The sequence below is a fragment of the Rhinatrema bivittatum genome, chromosome 10 (assembly GCF_901001135.1).
Source record: "Rhinatrema bivittatum chromosome 10, aRhiBiv1.1, whole genome shotgun sequence".
Classification (NCBI taxonomy): Eukaryota; Metazoa; Chordata; class Amphibia; order Gymnophiona; family Rhinatrematidae; genus Rhinatrema; species Rhinatrema bivittatum.
This window is the reverse complement of record NC_042624.1, coordinates 40,724,695-40,747,084: the sequence shown is the minus strand read 5'-3', so window position 1 is coordinate 40,747,084 and position 22,390 is coordinate 40,724,695. Positions and strand designations below refer to the sequence as shown.

The following is a 22,390-nucleotide window of genomic DNA, read 5'->3' as shown; positions in this document are numbered from 1 at the left end:
GACATTTGTGAGACATGTTGTCTGTTTGATTTTTAAATAGATAACAAATCCTAGTCTCTTTAATACAGTATCCCTAGAAGGTGGCTTTCTTCACCGAACCTCTGGTGTTGGGTTTTCCTGTTGGAAAACACCTTATACATTTTAGATCACATTAAGATATTCCTGTACTTCTGGACACACAGATAAATGGTCTCATCTTGTTTTATGCTTTGAATGATATAGTTTTTGGATGGAAGTGATTGCTTCATGACATTTAGGATTAATACAACTGTTTTAAAAGAGATTGAGTCTGACACATATCTTTTTTTATACTTTATTGATTTATCACACTGAAAATTACATACACAAAATTGATGGTAGATAATTATAACATTACCAATACAAGCCTATGCCCTTTCTTAGGGCTTGCGATAAAGATTAGTCACTTCTTGCTGGGGTGTGTATGATACCATCATTCAGTGACTTTCGCTTTTTTGTAATTATTTTTTTTTAGAAATTATTTTAGTACAGAGACCCTTTTAACTTCACTATATCATCCTAAGAGGAACCGATAACAGCCAATCTTACTTCTTGATCTTACTGGACATCTCGACAGCCTTTGATACTGTTAACCATAATATCCTCCTTAATAGACTAAATGAAATAGGCATTAAAGACTTAGCGCTCAAATGGTTTAGCTCTTACCTAACAAATAGAACCTTCAAAGCAAAATTTCTTGATAAAGAGTCACATCCTATCGATCTCAGCTTCGGAGTGCCCCAAGGATCCTCTCTATCCTCTACACTAATATCTATATGCTCCCTTTATGCAAAATTCTATCAGGCCTCGGTCTAACACATTTTATCTATGCCGATGATGTTCAAATTTTAATGCTGATCCAAAAGTCCATTGACCAAACTCTAAAGCTCTGGGACATATACCAATCCACCATTGAAAAGGTATTAACTCTAATGAATCTTTCCCTAAATATTAAAAAATCTGAAATCCTATACATCTCCCCTAAATTAAGCAAGACAAAAGAGCTTGAAATTCAAGAAGCGGCCAAAAACTACCCCATCTCCCTAGAAGTATGAGATCTATGGATTCTTATAGATTGCAAATTCTCCATGAATTCCTGCATTAAAAAAAATCATAAGCGATGGTTACTTCAAATTAAACATACTCAAAAGATTAAAACCCCTCCTATTCCCTAAAGACTTTAGAAATGTCTTAAAGGCACTTGTCTTATCAAGATTAGACTACTGTAACTCACTATTCTTAGGCCTTAACGCAAATATAACAAGACCATTGCAACTTCTGCAGAACTCTGCAGCTAGACTCTTAACAGGTACTAGAAGATCTGAATATATCACCCCAATATTAAAAGAACTTCATTGGCTGCTGGTCAAATACAGGGTCCAGCATAAAATCTTATCACTAATACACAAAACCCTCTACAATGAAAACATTGAATGGCTAACCTCTTCACTTCCACACCCTCTCAAGAACCACCAGATCAACCGGAACAGGGATGCTACCAATTCCTTCCCCCAAAATTGTCCACCTAAATAATGTAAGAGGAAGATCTATCTCTATGGTGCGAGCCATCCAGTGCTCCTACCATGTGACAGGGGCCAGCCAATGGCACGGATACCCTGTCACATGCTAAGGGCAAAGGGCCGTCGACGCCATTTTGTTTACTGGCAGCTGACGGTCCGAGAGTGGGAGATCGCTCCCGGGACCCCCGCTGGACCACCAGGTACTTTAAAAAAGTTTCGGGGTTTGGGAGGGTGGAGGATTAGAAAGGATTACATTTAAAGGGTTTAGGGGTTATTTTTAAGTACCCATTCTTCCCACCCCCCCTCAAAAACGATAAGAGAACCCCACAAAAAATTTCTTGGGGTTTTCCTATCGGGTTCGGGGGCCCCCTGAATTCTGATGAGTTTGAAAATATCAGAAGATATTTTCAATCGTCAGAAAAATGATTCATATCCCTTCTGGTTTCTAGCATTTGTGCTGGTAGGTTGTCCCAAGGATCAACCATCTCCTCAGCAAAGAAGGATGTTTTCCCTAACCTTCTTCCCTGCAACTTCATATTATGATTCTTTGTCCCTCAGTTTCCTTTTCCCCCTTTATCTTTTTTCTCTCCCTCCAATAAATTTTAAATGGAGTCCAATTACCACTACTCTTTGCGTCCTGCCAGATTTATAGTTTTCTGGCCTACTCCCCATACCATCCAGTTTGTTTAACAGTCTTCTGTGTAGGACAATGTCAAAGCCTTACTGAAGACTAGATAGACAATGGCCTCCACATTTCCCTGATCCACACTTAAGAACATAAGAAAATGCCATACTGGGTCAGACCAAGGGTCCATCAAGCCCAGCATCCTGTTTCCAACAGTGGCCAATCCAGGCCATAAGAACCTGGCAAGTACCCAAAAACTAAGTCTATTCCATGTTACCATTGCTAGTAATAGCAGTGGCTATTCTCTAAGTGAACTTAATAGCAGGTAATGGACTTCTCCTCCAAGAACTTATCCAATCCTTTTTTAAACACAGCTATACTAACTACACTAACCACATCCTCTGGCAACAAATTCCAGAGTTTAATTGTGCGTTGAGTAAAAAAGAACTTTCTCCGATTAGTTTTAAATGTGCCCCATGCTAACTTCATGGAGTGCCCCCTAGTCTTTCTATTATCCGAAAGAGTAAATAACCGATTCACATCTACCCGTTCTAGACCTCTCATGATCCTAAAGACCTCTATCATATCCCACCTCAGCCGTCTCTTCTCCAAGCTTAAAAGTCCTAACCTCTTTAGTCTTTCCTCATAGGGGAGCTGTTCCATTCCCCTTATTTTGGTTGCCCTTCTCTGTACCTTCTCCATCACAATTATATCTTTTTTGAGATGCGGCGACCAGAATTGTACAAAGTATTCAAGGTGCGGTCTTACCATGGAGCGATACAGAGGCATTAAGATATTTTCTGTTTTATTCACCATTCCCTTTCTAATAATTCCCAACATTCTGTTTGCATTTTTGACTGCCGCAGCACACTGAACCAACGATTTCAATGTGTTATCCACTATGTCGCCTAGATCTCTTTCTTGGGTTGTAGCACCTAATATGGAACCCAACATTGTGTAATTATAGCATGTGTAATTTTTCACTATATGCATCGCCTTGCACTTATCCACATTACATTTCATCTGCCATTTGGATGCCCACTTTTCCAGTCTCACAAGGTCTTCCTGCAATTTATCACAATCTGCTTGTGATTTAACTACTCTGAACAATTTTGTGTCATCTTCAAATTTGATTATCTCACTCATCGTATTTTTTTCCAGATCGTTTATAAATATATTGAAAAGTAAGGGTCCCAATACAGATCCCTGAGGCACTCCACTGTCCACTCCCTTCCACTGAGAAAATTGTCCATTTAATCCTACTCTGTTTCCTATCTTTTAGCCAGTTTGCAATCCACAAAAGGACATCGCCACCTATCCCATGACTTTTTACTTTTCCTAGAAGCCTCTCATGAAGAACTTTGTCAAACGCCTTCTGAAAATCCAAGTATACTACATCTACCGGTTCACCTTGATCCACATGTTTATTAACTCCTTCAAAAAAAGTGAAGCAGATTTGTGAGGCAAGACTTGCCTTGGGTAAAGCCATGCTGACTTTGTTCCATTAAACCATGTCTTTCTATATGTTCTGTGATTTTGATGTTTAGAACACTTTCCACTATTTTTCCTGGCACTGAAGTCAGGCTAACTGGTCTGTAGTTTCCCGGATCGCCCCTGGAGCCCTTTTTAAATATTGGGGTTACATTTGCTATCCTCCAGTCTTCAGGTACAATTTATGATTTTAATGATAGGTTACAAATTTTTACTAATAGGTCTGAAATTTCATTTTTTAGTTCCTTCAGAACTCTGGGGTGTATACCATTCGGTCCAGGTGATTTACTACTCTTCAGTTTGTCAATTGGTCTACCATATCGTCTAGGTTCACCGTGATTTGATTCAGTCCATCTGAATCATTACCCATGAAAACCTTCTCCATTTCGGGTACCTCCCCAACATCCTCTTCAGTAAACACCGAAGCAAAGAAATCATTTAATCTTTCTGCGATGGCCTTATCTTCTCTAAGTGGCCCTTTAACCCCTCGATCATCTAATGGTCCAACTGACTCCCTCACAGGCTTTCTGCTTCGGATATATTTTAAAAAGTTTTTACTGTGAGTTTTTGCCTCTACAGCCAACTTCTTTTCAAATTCTCTCTTAGCCTGCCTTATCAATGTCTTACATTTAACTTGCCAACGTTTATGCTTTATCCTATTTTCTTCTGTTGGATCCTTCTTCCAATTTTTGAATGAAGATCTTTTGGCTAAAATAGCTTCTTTCACCACCTCCCCTTTTAACCATGCCGGTAATCGCTTTGCCTTCTTTCCACCTTTCTTAATGTGTGGAATACATCTGGACTGTGCTTCTAGAATGTTTGTTTTTTTTTTAACGATGACCACGCCTCTTGGATATTTTTTACTTTTGTAGCTGCTCCTTTCAGTTTTTTTCTAACAATTTTTCTCATTTTATCAAAGTTTCCCTTTTGAAAATTTAGCACGAGAGCCTTGGATTTGCACACTGTTCCTCTTCCAGTCATTAAATCAAATTTGATCATATTATGATCACTATTGCCAAGCGGCCCCACCACCGTTACCTCTCTCACCAAGTCCTGTGCTCCACTTTTGTCATCGTATAAAAGAACTTAATCAAGTTTGTCTGAAGGACAGCAAGACGAGACATACATTGCTGAAGGGTGGTCTCCGATGACTGGGAGCACATCCGCAATGATGTCCTCCTAATCACAAGAGATCACTGTGGTGTAAGCCAAAAAAATGCACCATTTGAAGGCACATGTCTACGTATACTCACCATTAATATTTCACTATATAGAACATATTCATGTATAACAGGTATCAAGTTTTCTGACAATCCTGCCATCAACTGCTCTGTGGCTTTGCAGCATTTGTCAACACAACTAGCAATGCCTTTCAGTGAGCCAACCAGATCCTCTTCTGAGGCTGACCACAATGTATGGATTGGTCCATATTCCTTCATTTCTTCAAAATAGTCTTTAAAAATAAAAATACATAATTACACATATAGCTCATTTCATTCCTATAACTATTCTTTATGACACTTGCAATTTACATTAGTCCTAAACTAAGGGAGTCATTTACTATGTCACAGTATTTTTTCATAGAGGAAAAAGCTAAGCATGGGCCACAAAAATACTGTGGTGGCTTTCCCACACTATTTTTTGAAGCCTGTGGAATTTTTACTCTCACGAGAAAAAATATCATGAGAAAAACATGACAAAAATCATGCAATGGCAACCCTCTTCACCTGTGGCCACAATCTTTTTAAAGGGCCGTTCCATCCCTAAAGCCCAGCCCCTGAATGTGTACAAGCCCCCCCCCCCCCCCAGGGGTCTTGTGAGATCTCTGCCCATCTCTCTGCTGTCATTAGAGGCAAGCTGCACAGTTCAAAGTTTTAAAAAAAGCCAAAATTGCGCCCCCATCCCTATCCCCACTCTGCCCACTTAACCATCAAGCTCCCTCTCCACAACAGGGTCAAAGACCGAATGACATCATTTTAAAAAATGGCAGCAGCAGCTGGCCCAGAGCCTGGGGGTACTCTGGGTCCCAACTAGACTACCAGACATCGAAAGGATACCCCAGGAGGATTGGGTGCTCTGGCACTATTGAGGGGAGGGCTTTGATGGGGTCGGGATGTCCTAATATTGATGGGAAGGGGGAGCCTGATGGTTAAGGGAATGGGTTGGGGACTAGGGCAATAGCCATTGCCGTGTGACTGACACATTATTATTATTATTATTATTTTTATTTTTATTTTTTTTTAACTTTGAGCCCTGCAGGCCACCTCTAGAAGGCAGCCGGCATGAGTGTCTTGCAAGTCTCCCAGAGTGATCCTGTACTCTTAGGGGGAGGTCTATTTTAGGCCAGTGTGGCCCTTTAAGCAGCAGCCACAGAGCATTGGATGTTCCGGAGGTAAGTTAGCTATAACTTCTGTAGCTAACCTTCTAGAAATAATGCGGCTTGCGATGTTTGTAGCAAGCCACATTATTTTGTTTACAAACATTTAGGTATATATGAGCTGCTCTGTATGTATCTGCAAAGCTTATGCATGCAAAGCAGCTCATTTAAATACCAGCGTTAATTGTTTCTTTTAAATCAGTGGTCCCCAACCCTGTCCTGGGGGCCCACCAGCCAGTCGGGTTTTCAGGATATCCACAAGGTATTTAAAATCTCATACTCCTATCGCACAATAGATGTTTTTTGCTCCATAAATACCTATCGCAGCTTTGTAAATGATCCCCCGAAACGAGAAACATTTCAGCTACTGATGTACAGCATGAAAAAAAACAGACCAACAGACTGACAGTACTTTCAAACTAAATGCCACCAAAAAACTGTTCAACTATTACATATAGATTACGACTACATTTATGCTTTCCTGTCACATTATACTCATATCAGTGGACAAATCCAATTTTTCAGTTACCAAATGACACATTCATCAAGAAACTGAATTACAGTGGAGACGAATTTGAATCAATAGTTATCCAAGTCAGATCACTGAATAACTGACTTGAATTTACTTGGGTAATCAAATTCACTATGAGACCTTCTAAAATAAAGCCATGTAAATTAATGCCATGGTAATTTTCCTGTAAAAGGTGTACTGGACCTGTGGTAATGCTATTACTGTGAGAAAATACTCACCCACTCTCCTCTCCCCAACCCCATGCCCACCAGTCCAATGCTTAAACACTAGGTCACTCGAGCAGAGCTGGGGAAAGAGCCTTCTTGACGTGATACAGATAGCAGTCCTTAAGAACATAAGAAATTGCCATTCTGGGTCAGACCGTCCATCAAGCCCAGCATCCTGTTTCCAACAGAGGCCAAACCAGGGCACAAGAACCTGGCAAGAACCCAAACACCACAAAGATCCCATGCTACTGATGCAATTAATAGCAGTGGCTATTCCCTAAGTAAACTTGATTAATAGCAGTTAATGGACTTCTCCTCCAAGAACTTATCCAAACCTTTTTTGAACCCAGCTACACTAACTGCACTAACCGCATCCTCTGGCAAATTCCAAAGCCTAATTGTGTATTGAGTGAAAAAGAATTTTCTCTGATTAGTCTTAAATTTGCTACTTGCTAACTTCATGGAAGGCCCCCTAGTCCTTCACTTATCCAAAAGTGTAAATAACCAATTCACATCTACTCGTTCATGACCTCTCATGATCTTAAAGACCTCTATCGTATCCCCCCTCAGCCGTCTCTTCTCCAAGCTGAACAGCCCTAACCTCTTCAGCCTTTCCTCAAAGGGGAGCTGTTCCATCCCCTTTATCATTTTGGTTGCCCTTCTCTGTACCTTCCCCATCGCAACTATATCTTTTTTGAGATGCAATGACCAGAATTGTATACAGTATTCAAGGTGCGGTCTCACCATGGAGTGCTTTTTGTATCTTGCCTTTGAAAAACATAAATAGCTGAATTTTTATTTATTTATTTTTTTTAAGAAAAACACAGTATAGGCATAATGAGGCCCTATGGTCATACTCCCCCAGTGCAAATATTGCATAGTAATTACCACACAAGCCAATTCAAGATAGTGCATAGTGAGATAGTGTTTAAACAGCTCATTATTCCCTATTTGCACGCAAACGTAAATAATTGCATACACAGTAACTTTTATCATAACCACAGCACTAATTAGAATTTCTGGGGGGGTACAAGTTAGTGTTTTGTAAATAATGCAGTTACTACTGCACATAGTAAAATACCATAGTTTACAACATAGGTTCCTTATTGTCCAAATTATTTTATATAATAAGGTGGTCCTCAACCTAATCTTTGGGATTTTCCAACCAGTCTGGATTTCAGAATTTCAACAATGAATATGCATGAGATACATTTTCGTACAATAAAGGCAATGCATGAAAATACATCTCATACATATTTAAAATGGATATGCCAAAACCCTGACTGGTCAGTTACCCCAAACATCAGAAATAGTGGGCGTAGAACCACTTGCCAAATTCCTTGTGAGGGCCAGATTCTATTGCCTGCTGACAGAGAAGCAATTCCATTTCGAGATGACGTGGGTCGAATGAGATTGGATGCAGATTGAAGACCAAACATTGGTGCAGTGCTGGAGGATGGGAGAAGCACTAACAATAAACAGATCTTACAGTTTTGAGGACCCAATAGTCCTTTATAATCGTCTGTCATTCTTCTACGAAAAGCTGAATCTCTCCCCATAGTGGAGGGGGTTATGGCCTGAGGATTGAGTCCTGACAAAAACTAGGCCCAGGTTTAAGATGTGTTTGTTGTGATATATTTGGCTGACATCTCTCATGCAGATGTCCACATGCCAGAAGCTGCTGTTCCCATTGAGGTTAAAAATCCACCACTCTGGAAAGGATGAGGCTGAAGGGTGTCCTCCTTGTCACTTGCTGTCAGTAGTGCCAAGAAAGTCTTCACCAATTCAGCTACCTGATCTATGTCCTGTGTTCTCTGACTCAGAGTTGGGCAAGAGACACCCTCCTCTGATATCAGTATGGGGTCACCCTCCTTTGAAACTCCTAGTGGGCTGCAGAAGGACCTCTTCTGGGTCAACTGCACTGACAGATGCATGGAAACCAGAGGCACAATTGAGCATATTGGATTCAGAGATTCCAAAGTCCTCAATCAAGGAGGTGAGATAGAGTTAAGGATAACAACATGGAGGAAGGTTGGTGCATTGAATCACTCTCAGGGCCACCCTCAAATATTGCTCCTGCCTCGAGTGCATCGATGGGACTGGGAACCAATGCTCCAACTGTGCTGGGACATGGCGCATTGATGATGCTGCATCTGCTGAATCAAGGCCCAATGTGTCAAAGGTGCTAAGTGCATCAACAGGACTAATCCTGACATTTTGGCAGTGTTAGCTGCGCCATCTGCCCCAACACATGGCACTTTTTCTTCTTGTGCAGCAACAAGCCCCGAAGAGCATGAGACAACGAGATCAGAGACCCCTATTTACGACACTTTCATGTTTTGCTCGAGCCTAGCAACATGGTGGCTCTGGAATACAGCACTGCAGAAGGAGGAACTCAGCATGGAAAGCATCCAATGTGACTCCACTCTAAGAGGAGAGACTTCGATTTTTCACTGACCTGCAAAGTTCTTCCATCTTACAGGCCCTGTTCCTCTGGGATCTCAAAGACATCTGATTTTTTGTTGTTTTGGGTAGCATTGAAAACTGATGTTGAGGGGCTGCTGAGGCAGCAAGGCAAATTGAAGCAAGTATGAAAAAAAAAATAAACTAAACTGAAAGGTACCAAACAAATAGAGAGAAGGTACATGTCCATGTGGAATCTTGAACTTATAAGGTATTCACAAGGTAGCACATGTGTGGGAACTCCAGCATATGTTCAGTGGGGCAAAAGCTTTATGAGCTACGAGAGAAGGATCCATTTGGCGCCAGATGATATATCATGTTTAATTCAGCCCTACTTGTCGATGGAAAACAATTGCTGCAATGGCTGAACTAGATAGGAATTAAAAATGAGGGGGAAACACTGGGAAGTTGCAATGAAGATATATATGACATAGGCCTGGCTGAAGCTCTGATTAAGCTGGAAGCCAAAAGGACCAGAAATAACATAAAAAAATTCAAAAAAAGCAAGTCTACTTACCTGTAAACAGTAGAATGAACTAACCATAATGCATGGATGATATTTTTTGACGGTGCTGACACAGACCCTGCTCTCAGTAAAACTTTACTAAGCATATGCGAGAATTCCTGTGTCTGCTGCTCATAAGCCCTCAGTCTCTTCCAGAGCTTAAACTTTAGTGAGATATTCAACTCTCCAGGGAGGAGGACAGGTATTAAGTATGGCTAATTCAACCAGCTGTCTACAAAGAACCTTAGAAATAGGTAAGTAAACGTTGCTTTCCCCATAGGCAAGCAGGCATGAACTAGCCACAGTGCATAGGGAGTCCCAAGCTGAAGGCTGCATAGCAGAAGCGCTTACTTAAAAACAACCTGACTCAAGAGGAGGAGGAGTCAAGATGGCTGCTAGTGGCAGTGTCTAGTCTATGATGTTAGATATTTCTATTAAATATTGCTTTTACTTGTTTCCTTTGGAGTTGTCCCCATTGAGAAACTTTCTCTGTAGTTCCTACATCTTCATCTATGGCAGGCAACATGGACAGCTGCCTAGTCAGTGCAGAGATATGTTTAAATATACATAATGTTGACATTTCATGTTATTTTTGTCCCTCCTGAAACAGCCCTGGCAAAAAATGGCCATGTTGGAGGACAGAACTGTTATACTTGTCTTCAAATCCACTTTCTGATATTGATTTTAGCCTTAAGCAATTAAAAATTATTCTATTTTTTATGAATTTACAGCCTGAGGAGATCCTCTACTTCTTGTGCGACACACCTCTCCTCAACTACCTACTGATGTGCATATGCTGGTCTTCCCATTTGGTTAAGGCCCCATGGACAGACATGTGCAGACTAACAGGAGAAGACCCATTGAATAGTTCTAGAGTGATGTCTTTGGAGCCTTCAGCAGCAGTAGATTCCCTGCCAGAGCTCCCTGTCTTGGAAACTCCAATCTCAGCAGAGCAGTATAGGTCTCCTGCAAGGCTTCTCATGGCATCTAGAGCAGGAGGGGGGGTTTACCTTAATGCTGATGCTGAAGGATGACATAACTAGTCAGCAGGAAGTGGTTGTGCTGACCTGTTTGTCACATCAGGTCCCTGCTCCAGGTAAAATGAGCTTCTGTACAGTGGGGATGGAATTGGAAGGGCCTTTTCTATTAGGGAGTAAAGGTGTGTCCTTGCCCTCAGATGATTTCTACTAGTTTGTAGGGATGTGAATCGTTTTTCAACGATTAAAATTATCGTCCGATAATGTTTATATCGTCTTAAATCGTTATAGATCACGATACAATAGAAATTCTAACGATTTATCGTTAAAAATCGTTAAATCGTGTTAGTGCGCACTAACTCGAGTTAGTGCGCACTAACTCCCCGTTAGTGCGCACTAACTCGATTTAGTGCGCACTAACTGAAAATGATACAAATAAACACTTTCCAGGTCACTGAAGGTCAGTTAGGAATGAATATGTGTTCCTATTGGCTGGCTGCCCTCTTATCTATTGATATTACCAAGGTTACCACTGAGGTGATGGTTGGGGGGATGGGAAATGGAACTGGAAACTAACGAACACCAACAGAAAATGAAACAAAGTGTTCACACTTCCCAGGTCAGTAAAGGTCACTTAGGAATGAATATGTATGTATGTATTCCTATTGGCTGGCTGTGCTCTTATCTATTGATGTTACCAATATGGTTGGGGGGATGTGAAATGGAAACAGTTGGAAGCTTGACAAAAAAAGTAATGTAATGATCAGCACTCACGTGACTAGAACTTGTTTGTTTATTATTTTTGTTAGCAGGCACCTGAAATGCTAGTGCATGTTGAATTTGCCAATCACTGTGCATTTTAGAAAGGTGGTCCTGGCTGGAACTGTACACAGTTCAAATATATGTAATTGATTGTTGGTAAGTGTATTTTTTAAGTACCCACACTGGCACCAGTATGTTTACTTTTCCTCCTACTTAACTCACTAGCTCAGCTTTGTAAGAAGGGCTTCTCTGCTTGTGTGTTGTTTTTGTTTGGTGTGAGGAGAGCAGAAACATCAGATCTTTATTCAATCTACTACAGTCATCTCTTACAGTGCCCTATCCCTATTAATACCAGGAGTGTTGTGATCTTCCTGCACACAGTGCCCTAACCCTGATACCAGTCTGAGACAGCTCCCTCCCTGCATTACTAGTGAGAGGCTGGCTTCACAGACAGGGGGGAGCTGCCTGACCCTCACTCCTGACTTCCCCCATGTCCCAGCTAGTGAATGGTGTGTGGGTGAGGGGGGGGGGGGAGGATGGTGAAGTCTGAGACAGCTCCCTCCCTGCATTACTAGTGAGAGGCTGGCTTCACAGACAGGGGGGAGCTGCCTGACCCTCACTCCTGACTTCCCCCATGTCCCAGCTAGTGAATGGTGTGTGGGTGAGGGGGGGGGGGAGGATGGTGAAGTCTGAGACAGCTCCCTCCCTGCATTACTAGTGAGAGGCTGGCTTCACAGACAGGGGGGAGCTGCCTGTCCCTCACTCCTGACTTCCCCCATGTCCCAGCTAGTGAATGGTGTGTGGGTGAGGGGGGGGGGGGTGGATGGTGAAGTCTGAGACAGCTCCCTCCCTGCATTACTAGTGAGAGGCTGGCTTCACAGACAGGGGGGAGCTGCCTGACCCTCACTCCTGACTTCCCCCATGTCCCAGCTAGTGAATGGTGTGTGGGTGAGGGGGGGGGGGGAGGATGGTGAAGTCTGAGACAGCTCCCTCCCTGCATTACTAGTGAGAGGCTGGCTTCACAGACAGGGGGGAGCTGCCTGACCCTCACTCCTGACTTCCCCCATGTCCCAGCTAGTGAATGGTGTGTGGGTGAGGGGGGGGGGAGGATGGTGAAGTCTGAGACAGCTCCCTCCCTGCATTACTAGTGAGAGGCTGGCTTCACAGACAGGGGGGAGCTGCCTGTCCCTCACTCCTGACTTCCCCCATGTCCCAGCTAGTGAATGGTGTGTGGGTGAGGGGGGGGGGGTGGATGGTGAAGTCTGAGACAGCTCCCTCCCTGCATTACTAGTGAGAGGCTGGCTTCACAGACAGGGGGGAGCTGCCTGACCCTCACTCCTGACTTCCCCCATGTCCCAGCTAGTGAATGGTGTGTGGGTAAGGGGGGGGGAGGATGGTGAAGTCTGAGACAGCTCCCTCCCTGCATTACTAGTGAGAGGCTGGCTTCACAGACAGGGGGGAGCTGCCTGACCCTCACTCCTCCGGGGTATTGTGATCTTCCTGCACACAGTGCCCTATCCCTATTAATACCAGGAGTGTTGTGATCTTCCTGCATGCAGTGCCCTATCCCTATTAATACCAGGAGTGTTGTGATCTTCCTGCATGCAGTGCCCTATCCCTGATATCGGGATGTGTGCAAGAAGATCACAACACCCCCGGTATCAGGAATAGGGCACTGTGTGCAGGAAGATCACAACACCCCCAGTATCAGGAATAGGGCACTGTGTGCAGGAAGATCACAACACTCCTGGTATTAATAGGGATAGGGCACTGTGTGCAGGAAGATCACAAGACCCCTGGTATCAGGGTTAGGGCACAAGTTCTAGTCACATTGACTGATCACATTACTTGTTTTGTCAAGCTACCAACTGTTTCCATTTCCCATCCCCCATATACTGTCAGTAGGAAACTTGGTAACATGAATAAATAAGAGGGCAGCCAATAGGAATACATATTCATTCCTAAACTGACCTTAACTGACCTGAAAAGTGTCAAATTGTATCATTTTCAGTTAGTGCGCACTAACTCCCAGTTAGTGCGCACTAACTCCCGTTAGTGCGCACTAACTCGAGTTAGTGCGCACTAATCGGAAAAAAACGATTTTAAACGATTTTTTAACTAAAAAATCGTGCCTAAGACGATTTTCTTGCCCTGCCACACGATTTCTATCGTTAAGACGATATGGAAAACGATTCACATCCCTACTAGTTTGGACAATCAGCTGAAGACTGCATCTGGGTATATTCTAGAGAAACCTCAACTGAGTACTTTGCATGTTATTTGAAAGGCAATTGCCAAGCTTTCATTACAAGTAGGGCAATTTGTCTCACATCAGCAAATTTTGTCTTGAGTTTAAACTATGCAAGAGCCAACTTAGCTGAAGTAGCAAATCAAGTTGAGATTATGAAGTCTAATGTGGACATCCTTCAGTATTTAGTATGCTATACGGGTATTTTTTGCTATAAAATAAGATTGAGTCACTTTAAAATTCCTAAGAAGAAGATGGTATCTCCTTTGGAGATGTTTAAGAAAGCTTTTCCTCCTTCTACCAGAGAACAGAGTTGTTCTCTGGTAGTAAGACAAAAGGATGTTAGTCCTCACACATAGTTGACATCATCAGATGGAGCCCAGCATGTAAAACTTCTGTCAAAGTTACTAGAACTTTGACTAGGCACACTGAGCATGCCCAGCATGCCACTATCCATGCGGGGTTCCCCTTCAGTCTCGTAACATAGAACAAAAAAAAAAAAAATAACAAACATAGAAGAAACCCAATTCTGTGGGGAGGCGGGCGGGTTTCCTGAGGACTAACATCCTGCTGTCCTAGGAGAACACCTGTTACAGGTAAGCAATTCTGCTTTCTCCTAGGACAAGTAGGATGGCAGTCCTCACACATGGATGAATACCAAGCTGCAGGCTGCTCCCAAACTTATCACAGATCCACAGACAACGAACCTGGTGCTAACAGACGCAACAACTGTAGTAGTGTGGAAAAAATCCTAGGGAGAAGCCTGCCCCCAAAAATTGGGCCTTAGGAAGAGTTGGGTTGTTTCTCACTGAAAGAGGTACCGCAGGACAGCCTGACCAAAGTTGCTGCCTCTACGGCCATCTCTATCCAAACAGTAATGGTCCGCAAACGCGTGGAGGGAATTCTCGTCACAGCCTTGCAGATGCCAACCATGGGAACTGCATGCAAATGCAGTTCCCATGGTTGGCACATGGGCTCATGTGCCAACCATGCCATCATGCCATAGCACAGATGGAATGAGCCTTGATGTGGTCTCCAAGCTGAAGGCCCACCTGCGTATAGCAGAAGGAAAGAATCCACCAGCCAGTTAAGATAACATGTGCTTGGTGACCGCAATGTCCAATCTGTTCTTTTTGAAGGAGATGAAGAGTTGTGTGGACTGTCAGTGGCCTGCTGTTCGCTCCAGATAGAAAGCCAAGGCAATTTTTTCAGTCTAGGCTGTGTAGACAATTTTTCCCTTGCTGTGGAAAAATTTTGAGTAAGGTGGATATGTTATCAACACCTGAAGCTCACTGACTCTGCATGCTGAAGTAACTCAACCAAGAAGATAACCTTCCACATCAGATACTTCAACTCGCAGGAACGCAGTGGCTGGAAGGGATCTCACATGAGACGAGCCAGAACCATGCTGAGATCCTAGGACACAACAGGAGGCCATAGGGGAGGTTTCAGCTGAAGCAAACCCGGATGAATCGGCTCACCACAGGATGCATGGAAACAGGCGAATCATCCACCATGTGGTGATAGGCCCCGATAGCATTGACGTACACTCTGACCGAGTTGGTTTTCAGACCAGCATCGGAAAGAGATAGCAAGTAGTCCAACAAATTGAGAGTAAGACAAGAGAATGGATCCAAGTCATGACTCTCATACAAAATGGAAAACCTCCTCCATGTCAGAATGTATGACTTCCTGGTGGATGGCTTTTGAGAAGCTACAAGGGCCCGAGACACGTCCTCAGAGATATCTTTTGAAACTCTGTTAACATTGAAACTTTGTAAACCATTGTGATGGCAAAACCGAACGACGGTGTATAAAACTCAATAAATAAATAAATAAATAAAAATAAATATCAAGGGGCTCCAAGACTAACCTCTTGTAATAGGTAAACCAATCCCTGTGGGAAGACTCCTTGTGGCCGAGTGGTGTCAGTAAAGTCGTGGCAACAAGTTTGATGTTCAATACACAGGAATATAGTTTACCATTAAATTATAAAGGAACAACTTCACTATTATAATACTGATATTTTACTTTTATTTCTACTTTTATAACAGATCAAATGTTATAAATGAAACCCTATATAAACTGAATCATATAAAACAATACAATATAGCTATTTATATCGAGTAAGTAACTACATATGTTTTTATTTTAGGTTTTTCCAAAAGATAATTATTAATAGTCTCTTGATATAATTATTCGGTACTTTGCTTTAACTCTTCTCTCCTAGTAAAGATAATAATACAGTCCATATGCAGAAGATTGATGATAGTCTTTGTTTTCTCTTTCTTCTTGCTATAAGAATTATTTCAATTGTGAGCTCAGGCCTGGCTATTACTATAGTGCTTAAGCAAAGTTACTTATCTGTTCTTGTACATTCTCTTTTGTTGCTGGCCAGTTATATCTTCTTTCTTTATTCTTCTTCCTACTATCCTCTCTTTAAACAACTCAAAATAAATGACTAACTCCCTATACCGCTCCTCGATCTTCCGAAAGCTTAGTCTGAAATGTACCCTAATGTGAATGTCTTTGACAACTTATTGAAACTTTGTTTGTACTAACTATATTAAAATAAAGAATAATTATGATCCCTAACTATAAAGTTACAGAACAGCTACTATGGACTATTCACTCATTTGGTTTTTTTTGGTTTGTTTTTTTTACTATCCCTTACTAAAGTGACAATGATACGCGGAGTCACTTATAAATTATCTTAACTAAACCTATATAAACTTACTTAAATTGTAACGAAAATCATTACAATCACACTTCCCAAACGTCTCTCAATCATTCTTAGCTGTTCTGATATTTATTTCTACTTTCCTATACTTAGTAGGCCTTAAATGAAGAGAACTCAGTCAACAGTTCCTCTCCGTTCAAGGGCTAGCTCCTAACTGACTTAATCTATGAACTGTCACTTGCTATCATTGCAAGGCTATCCCCTGCTTTTGATGATGTCATTCCATCAAATAGTTCTGGGAGCTAATTATTTCTCGCTTTTAATATTGTCTGTTAGTTCCTTTTTAAATTTTTATTACATACTGATGTTCTTGGTTATTTTTAGGTAGCTTTGTTGACTTTTAATAGATCACTAATTTTAAATTCAGTCTTTGTGCTTTAACTAGCTTTAATACTCTTACACTGGCCTCTTTTCTCGTATCCAAGGAAGCCAATGACACGTGTCCCTAGATACGACATCTCCTACTAGCTTGATTATAGGGATTAACGCTAAGCTGATGATGATGATGCGCCTGATCATACTATGTTTTCTGGGGGTTACCAATTGCTCTTTTTAGAAAGGTTTTTCTTTTCTTTTTATTTCCATAAAACATGTCCTTACTTTTAAAAAATTGTCTCTTTACTATTTAATTTTCCTTTATATATCAGTACCTTTTAATATGTACTTAGGTGTTGAATAAAATTTATATTTTTTTAATTTAAATTTTGTTGGTCTTGGGATTCTTATTTTTATGTTCCTGTACTCCTTATATTTTTCTTTAAAGGTTTCTGCTTGTAAGTTCCTTCCCTGTTTAACCCCTGTGTCTAAAAATAATTATTACAAATAGAATAATTAAAAGCCTTTTCAGAGGATGTTTGTTACATTTGTACAGGTCATTAAACTTCCCTAACCTACATGCTACTCTTATTTCAGTTTAACATTGACTAATTTTCCTTATTTTTCACTAAATTGGTGCCCCCCCCCCCCTTCAGAAATTGTGAGAAGTTCATGACATCACCAGTAACTGTCACTGCAACGTGCCTGAACTTTTTACTTCTCGGGCTTCCCTGATCCTGAGTCTCAGTACAGCTTAAAAAAAAAAAATTACAGCACTCACCAGAGACTTTCATCAGTGGCAGTGACTACAGCGGGGAAAGGTTTCTTTTATCTACCTTTCTGTGTCTGAGGAGGTGGGAGAAAGATGCTCAGGCAACAGCAGCTCTTCTCCTCAAAATCACTGCTGACAACCACCAGTCAGCCAAATCCTCCCATTCCTGCTTTTATTCTTTGTTTCTGTCAGCACTCCAGCCTCTGCTCTCAGTGATGGCAGCAAAGCTTCCTGTTCAATGTTGTTTCTTGTGACTGGAAGGTTAATTTATTCACTGCACTATCCTCTTTGGGTACACAGTGTCAGTCAGGGCATCCCTCTTGATCTCCTGAGACTCCTGTAATCAAGGCAGTCTTCCTCCCCCTTGTGCTGAGGATGTCAGGTCAGGATAGCACTTCCTGCTTTTCCTCACAACGTGGTTTTTTTTATTTTTTTTTTCTTCTTGAGCTCAGTCTGTTTCAGCAGTGAGTAAATTAGTGACAACTCTTTTCAATGTTCTGGGTAGAGTTGTAATTCGCGCTGTCCTTTCATCTTCCCAGTTGCTTATATTCTCTCTGTTGTTTATTTGTTTGTTTTAATCACAGTAATCAGGCTCTCGTTATCTCAGCACCTTTCCAGTTTCAGCTCCCAGCCTCTGGCAGTTCTTTGCATCACAGCAGAGCGCTGTCTTCAGCCCCTGCCCTGTTGCTGTCACTGCCCCTGGCTCTCTCATCACCAGCTGCAATCACCTCGCAATGACTTCCAGGATCAGGTAAGTCTTTATTTTAAAATTTTTATTTAGGGTACTCCCTTTAAACTCTCAACATCCAGGCCATCAGAGATGGTGCTCGGAGGTTGAGATGGCACAACCTGCCATGATCCTGTGTGACAAGGTAGGGGGAGGTCCCTAGACTGATCAGTTCCCTGAAGGAGAAATCCCGAAGGATTGGTAGCCAAACCTGTTTCGGCCACTGGGGGGGGGGGGGGGGCATGAGAATCTTGGTCCCCCCCATCCTGCCAGAGATTCAGGAGAGTCTTCATCACCAGCAGAAATGGAGGATATGCATACAGAAGGTCCTTGCCCCAATGGTGGGCAAAGGCATCTGAGGCTGGTCTCCTGGTTCCCCTGTGTAGGGAGCAGAAGTTGCTCATCTTCTTGTTGCAGGGGGAGTTGAAGAAATCCATGTGCAGCACTCCCCAGAGGCATAAAAGGTGATCTGCCACTGCCTGGTCTAGGGACCACTCGTGGGGGTGGAACGTTCAACTCAGGAGATCCGCCACCACATTCTCCAACCCTGCTAGGTATATGGCCCGGAGTAGAATTCTCTGGGACTGGACCCAGGACCAAATATGGACAGCCTCCTGTCAGAGGAGTAGTGATCCTGTACCTCCCTGCTTGTTGATGTACCACATAGCTCCCTGGTTGTCGGTCTGGACTAGGGCCGCTCGACTGGACAGGCGATCCCAAAACACCCAGAACACATATCTGATCACCTGAAGTTCCAGGAAGTTGATCTGGCATAAAACCTCCTGGGCTGACCAGCGACCTTGTGCGTGGAGGCCATCTAAATGTGCTCCCCAACCCAGGGTGGAAGCATCCATAGTGAGTACAACCTGGAGCAGGGGTTCCCTTTCAGACCCCTCCAGGTTGGGCAGAATTTCCCACCAGTTCAAGAAGCCCTGGAGAGGTGGTGCGACGTGACCTGCACGATGAGGTCCTGAAAGGTCTGACGGCACTTTGACTGCAGAGTCCATTGGGCTCTCTGCATGTGCAAGCAGGCTAAGGGGGTGACATGGACAGAGGTGGCCATATGACTCCAACCGAAGCATAAGGAGGGCTGGCACCCGGTCGGCTACGGTGGACCAAGCTCACCAGAGACATTAAAGCAAGTGCTCGGGCATGAGGAAGAAAGGCCCGGCCCCGAGTCATATCCAGGCGGGCCCTGATAAAGTCCAACTGAGCCAATGGAACAAGATGGGACTTTGGGTAGTTGATGACAAACCCGAGGGATTCCAGCACCTGTATGGTCAAGTTGAGGGAACGAAGCGCCCCTTCGCATGTGGCTGCCTTGACCAACAATTGTCCTAGTAGGGGAAGATGTGCACCCCTAGTCGACAGAGGTGTGCACCCACTATTGCCAAGCATTTGGTGAAGACACGTGGGGCTGAGGCTAGTCCAATCGGCAACATCTTGTACTGGAAGTGATTGTCACCTACCAGGAATCATAGGTAATTCCTGTGACTGGGAAAGATTTCTATGTGGGCATAGGTTTTCTTTAGGTTGACGGAGCAAAGCCAGGCCCATCTTTACAGGAGGGGAATCAGGGTGCCCAGTGAGACTATTCTGAAGTTTGCATATGTTTGTTCAAGGCCCTCAGGTCTAAGATGGGCTGTATCCCTTCTGTTTTCTTTGGAATCAGGAAGCATCTGGAGTAGAATCTCAGTCTCTGCTGACTTTAAGGGCCGGGTTCTACCGCACCCACAATTGACAGGGCGGAGAGCTCTGTCCAAAGATCCTCCTGATGTGGGGCCTGGCCCCATGACAAACAGGAGGGAGAGTCTGCTGGGACACTCAGAAAGTTTAACTGATACCCTCGACGGATGAAGGACAGGATCCACTGGTCCAAGGTGATCTGTGAACATCAGTCCTGGAAGGACTGTAGCCAACCTCTGACCGGGGGCACCAAGACAGAGGGTATGGGTACGGGGCTTATGCTCCCTCAGGACCAGTCAAAACCCCGTGGCAGGACTTTGTTGGGGAGCTGGCTGAGGTCTGGGAGTCCACTGCTGTTGAGAGCAGCCCCTAGAATTCCCGCATGGCACATGAATATGCAAGGCTGGATGATAATATTTCCTCTGGCAATAAAAGGACCTTCTGCTGTCCTGATGTGAGGTCTTCTGGCCAGAGTGCTGGTGAAGAGATGCTGGAGGGTCTCATTATGGTGTTTCAAATGAGCCACAGAATCTCGCACCTTCTCTCCAAAAAAGTTCTCCCCAGTACAGGGCAGATCTGCGAGCTTGTCTTGGACTTTTGGCCAGAGGTCTGATGCTCAGAACCATGCCAACCTATGGGCCCCAATGCCCTCCACCGCCACCTGAGCTGCAGTCTCAAAGACATCTGCACTTCAAGCCCTGCTGGGCAATGGCCAAAAGGGCTTCCTGCTACTGCTGGGGGAGACATTTGGCTACTGGACTTGCTTCCAGAGGTTGGGAGTGTACTGGGTCATATAAAGCTGGCAGGAGGCGATGTGAGTGATCAAAATTGCGCCCTTCCTATGCAGGGCATTTGTGTCCTGGTATTCCTGCCCCGGAAGTGCCAAAGAGTGGGTACAGGAGCGTTTTTGAGGACAGACTCCATCACAACTGACTGGTGCTGGAGCTGATGCCTTTCAAATCCTGTGGTAGAGTGCGTCTGCCTTATGGTTCACCAGTGGTAGTGAGACTGGGTACTCCCACATCCTAAGGAGCAACTCCTTAAAGATATCATGCTTGAGGATAGTGAGCACCTCCTTTGGAGCATCAACAGACTGGAGAACCTCCAGCATCTTGTGATGGGCGTCTTCCTCTGCCAGAAACTGGAAGGGAATGGACTAAGCCATGGCCCGCACAAAGTCTGCAAAGGTCAGATCCTCCTGTGGGGACCTATGCATCTCATCCCACCAAGGATCATATGGGGCTTCCTCCTCACTGAAATCCCCAGGGGTACCTGCCTGATGCCCCTGGTCTCAGAACCAAAGGCACTGACAGTACCGAGGGTACCGATGGAACCGGGGGCAATGGCCTTGAGAGTACAAAGGGCATCGAGGGCTCAGAGGTCCCTGAGGGACCAGGAACCAGACCGGGCAAGTGTGCCCCTGACAGTGCTCCTGGATGGGAGGCATCCTCCTCCTCCGAGGAACTCATAATGTGGATGACACTGGAGGGAGGCTATCTCTGCAGCCGCTAGGGCATCAAGGGACCCCCGAGTGTCGGTAGCATCTGCATGGACAGAATTCCCAAGAGGACATTGAGTTGCTCCAGCAGCAGTGCTAGTATCACAGGTGCAGGCTCAGACACCAGGAGCACCAGTGGAGCTGGCGGCTCGATGCCCTGAAGGGTGCATAGCATCGCCTGTTGCATCTTGCGGTCCAGCTCCTCCTGGAAGTCAGCCGAAGTGAGAACAGAGGGAGGAACAACAGGACAAGGTGTCACCGGAGCCTCCCCGGAATCCTGGGGAGGCTTGGAACCTGGTACCGATGTCGGTGGGGAACACCCAGGATTCCTGGGTACGATGGAGGTCAATGCTTCCTCTCCATTGGGTTACTTTGGGGGCAGCACAGCAGACCCCGGTGCTTCCCCGAGCATGGCACCGTGCGATGATGGCGATTGGTGCTGATGCTTCCGAGGTGTCCCATGGTGCTCAGAGGACAGAGATGATATTAAGGTCCTGGAGTATGAGGATGCTGAAGGCCTATCTCCGGCTCCATGCTCACGCGAGGGCGCTGGAGCGGAGGGTGGACACAGATGGAAGCAGCTACATAGTTTCCCCATGGTCTTTACATGTAGAGGCATCCGACGCAAGAGTCGAAGGGTCAGATCTTCTAGATCCAAAGAGTTTTCCATTTTATCAAACCAAGCCCAATGACCCTTGGGGTCAATTGGTCGCAAAGACGACACCCCCGGACATTGTGTGACACCTCCAGGCAGAGGAACCCAACGCCATGAAAAAGAGCCAGTGAGCGGTCAATGACTGGTGAATACAGAGGAATCAACCGCAAAGAAGGTACAAAAAAACCCAACTTAGCACACTGCCCTGAAGCACCGACAGGAGATGGGGACCCAGCACAGCAAAATACCGAAACCCCCCCCCCCCCACTAAAG

The 22,390-nt window shown here is 44.1% G+C and overlaps 1 protein-coding gene across 5 annotated transcripts in view; it reads right to left on the bottom strand.

Moving 5' to 3' along the window:
• Nucleotides 1-22,390, bottom strand: part of SNX7 (sorting nexin 7) — a 229,408-nt gene that overhangs the window by 123,714 nt on the left and 83,304 nt on the right. For all 5 annotated transcript variants that reach the window (XR_003858903.1, XM_029617777.1, XM_029617780.1 and 2 more), the window contains exon 6: nt 4,908-5,107. Coding sequence is in view for 4 of the 5 variants with exons in the window: in XM_029617777.1 (XP_029473637.1) it covers nt 4,908-5,107 (200 nt within the window). In the remaining variant the exon portion in view is untranslated. The remainder of the gene's footprint in view (nt 1-4,907; nt 5,108-22,390) is intronic.